Source organism: Mandrillus leucophaeus, unplaced genomic scaffold (assembly GCF_000951045.1).
Source record: "Mandrillus leucophaeus isolate KB7577 unplaced genomic scaffold, Mleu.le_1.0 Scaffold80, whole genome shotgun sequence".
Classification (NCBI taxonomy): Eukaryota; Metazoa; Chordata; class Mammalia; order Primates; family Cercopithecidae; genus Mandrillus; species Mandrillus leucophaeus.
In genome coordinates this window covers 1,960,163-1,963,443 of record NW_012108697.1, presented here as the reverse complement: position 1 = coordinate 1,963,443, position 3,281 = coordinate 1,960,163, and the positions used below count along the sequence as shown (strand labels likewise).

General features: G+C 43.6%; 1 protein-coding gene across 4 annotated transcripts in view; it reads left to right on the top strand.

Annotated features, from left to right (window-relative positions):
* The window catches only part of CASP7 (caspase 7, apoptosis-related cysteine peptidase), a 49,577-nt gene extending 46,662 nt beyond the window's left edge, over positions 1–2,915 (top strand). For all 4 annotated transcript variants that reach the window (XM_011967512.1, XM_011967510.1, XM_011967511.1 and 1 more), the window contains one exon: positions 1,314–2,915. In XM_011967512.1, the coding sequence (XP_011822902.1) occupies positions 1,314–1,543 (230 nt within the window). In that variant the 3' untranslated portion in view covers positions 1,544–2,915. The remainder of the gene's footprint in view (positions 1–1,313) is intronic.
* Positions 2,916–3,281: the final 366 nt, after the last annotated feature.

The window sequence follows — 3,281 nt, the reverse complement described above, 5'->3', positions numbered from 1 at the left end:
AAAAAAAAAAAAAAAAAAAAAAAGCTGCTGTAACTGAGCCTAAAATTTCAAACGACATGGGTAAGAGAAGGGCTTCTCGACGGAGTACTGAGGGGCCGGATAGCCCAGTGCATTTGGTAAACTCGGGGCTGGATCGCAGGGTATATCAGTCTTCTTGGGCTGCTATAGCAAAATACCTTAGACAAGGTGGCTTAAACAACAGACATTTATTTCTCTAAGTTAGGGAGGCTGGGAAGTCCTAGATCAAGGTGTCGGCTAAGTCACTTTCTGGTGAGGGCTCCCTTTCTAGCTCATAAATGGTCACCTTCTTGCTATAGCCTCATATGGCAGAGATTGAGAGCAAGAATGAGTGAGGTCTCTCGTGTCTCTTCTTATAAGGACACCAATCCCCTTGGATCAGAGCCCTACCCTAGTGACCTCATTGGACCTTAATTACCTCCATAAAGACCCTGCCTCTAAACACAGTCACATTATGGGGTGCAGCTTCGATAAATGAATTTTGGGAAGACATAGTTCAGTCCATAGCATTGGATGTGACAGGGCATGGCCAGGATCAAACCAGGACAGGTAGGCAAGTGGCCCTGTCATGGCGGGTCCTGTGTGCTGTGTCAAGCAGCCTGAACTTGACCCAGATAAAGTGGTGCAAGCAAACTGTTTTAGGTTAGGGAGTTATAGGATGAGATTTGTCCTCCCAGGGCATCAGGCTCTCCTGGCCCTGCCCCTCAGACAGTTGGGTATTCAGCTTCCTCATGCCTCTAGATTTCTTCAGCAAGGTCCAACTCTACTCCCATGTACCTCAGCAGCAGGAACACATCTCAGAATTCTTCAAGGTTCCATGCAAATTCCTTCTCTAGTAGATTTGGATTCGAAAGTAGCACTGACCCCCAAAGGGTAGTGAGGAGTTCCAGAGTTATGGAATAGACCTCTAGCATTTCCTTTGGAAGTCTGCATGTGCAGATCTGTTTCACACCCACGTATCTGATATATATCAGGTGGGTACCTCCATCAGGCTAACACAGGAGAGTACCCTGGCTCCATCCACCAAGGCTGGCCCTTAGTGATGTTGTCTGTCATAGGATTTCCATACTGAAATACCCAAAGCATTTTCTAGCATCTTCATGCCAACCCTCTAAATCTCAGATGTTTGCTCTCTGAGCACACCAGCATAATTCTCATTAATGACTTGTGTGCAGAGCAGAGTGAAATCATTTCTGAAAAGCAGGTGTAAAAGCCCCATAGAGTCAGTCTCATTGGTGAGTGGAGCAGCTGTCAGAATTAGCTGATTTGATTATCTCCTTTCTTTCCTGTTGAAGGCTATTACTCGTGGAGGAGCCCAGGAAGAGGCTCCTGGTTTGTGCAAGCCCTCTGCTCCATCCTGGAGGAGCACGGGAAAGACCTGGAGATCATGCAGATCCTCACCAGGGTGAATGACAGAGTCGCCAGGCACTTTGAGTCTCAGTCTGATGACCCACGCTTCCATGAGAAGAAGCAGATCCCCTGTGTGGTCTCTATGCTCACCAAGGAACTCTACTTCAATCATTAGCCGTATCAGGGGTGCATTCTAGCTGAGAAGCAATGGATCACTCATTAATGAATCAGAATTTTTTTTTTTTTTTGATGCTCTTGAAGTATTCAGAAATTCTCCAGAATTTTCATTTCGGGAAAATGTATTGATTCAACAGGGAAGAAACTTTCTGGTGCTGTCTTTTGTTCTCTGAATTTTCAGAGACTTTTTAAATAATGTTATTCATTTGGTAACTGTGTAACTTTCTCTTAAGATTAATTTTCTCTTTGTATGTCTTTTACCTATTAGACTTAATACATGCAACAAAAGTGACCTCTGGAGAAAGCTTGTGGCTGTGTCCTCTGTAATTGGTGGTAACAGTGGTAGGCAGAGTCATGTTTGCACTTGGCAAAGAGAATCCCAGTATTTGACAAAACACAGCCAAGGGGGTATTTACTGACCTTTATTGCAGAATGTGGGTATTGAGTGTGATTTGAATGATTTTTCACTGGCTTAGGGCAGATTTTCATGCAAAAATTTCCAGATAAGAGGAGAAAAAGCTAAATGATTCTGATATGTATCCATCAGGATCCCGTCTGGAAAACAGAAACCATTCTAGGTGTTTCAACAGAGGGAATTTAATACAGGAAATTGACTTACATAGATGATAAAAGAGAAGCCAAATAGCAAGAAGCTGTTAACACACCCAGGACTGTGACAATAATGGGAAGAGGTTTGGTTTCCTGAGTCTAGTAGTAGGATCATCCAGAGGAGCTGGAACCATGGTGGGGGCTGCCTAGTGGGAGGTAGAACCACTAATGGATTGTGGAAAGTAGAGCCATGACAAGGACAAAGCCACTGCCTGAGATGGATTGAACTGAGTCAGATACAGAGAATACCTTGGTCTCACCTCTCCTGCCCTCACATCTTCAACCAGCACCTTACCACCCAGGCCTGCCTGGAAGCCACCTTACCAAGGGCCTTGGAAGAGCAAGGGACAGTGAGGCAGGAGAAGAACAAGAAATGGATGTAAGCCTGGCCCATAATGTGAACATAAGTAATCACTAATGCTCAACAATTCATCCATTCAATCATTTATTCATTGGGTTGTCAGATAATCTGTGTATGTGTAAAACAATCTGTTTTGGCTTTATGTGCAAAATCTGTTATAGCTTTAAAATATATCTGGAACTTTTTAGATAATTCCAAGCCTTATTTTGAGTAAATATTTGTTAATTTTAGTTCTATAAGTGAGGAAGAATTTATGGCAAAGATTTTTGGCACTTTATTTTCAAGGTGGTGTTATCTTTTGAAATCTTGATAAATGACTGTTTTTTTCTGCCTAATAGTAACTGGTTAACAAACAAATGTTCATATGTATTGATTAAAAATGTGGTTGCTTAATTCCTAACCTGTCCGGTTTGCTTTCCTTTTGAAGTCATTTATGACAATGGAGAAATGAGAAAACAAGATAAGAATTGACCCTATTGGCTGGACGCAGTGGCTCACGCCTGTAATCCCAGCACTTTAGGAGGCCGAGGTGGGTGGATCATTTGAGGTCAGGAGTTCGAGACCAGCCTGGCCCACATGATGAAACCCCACTTCTACTAAAAATACAAAAAAATTAGCTGGGAATGGTGGTGGGCACCTGTATGTAGTCCCAGCTACTCAGGAGGCTGAGGCAGGATAATCGCTTGAACCCAGGAAATGGAGGTTGCAGTGAGCCAAGGTCGAGCCACTGCACTCCAGCCTAGGCGACAGAGTGAGACTCTGTCTC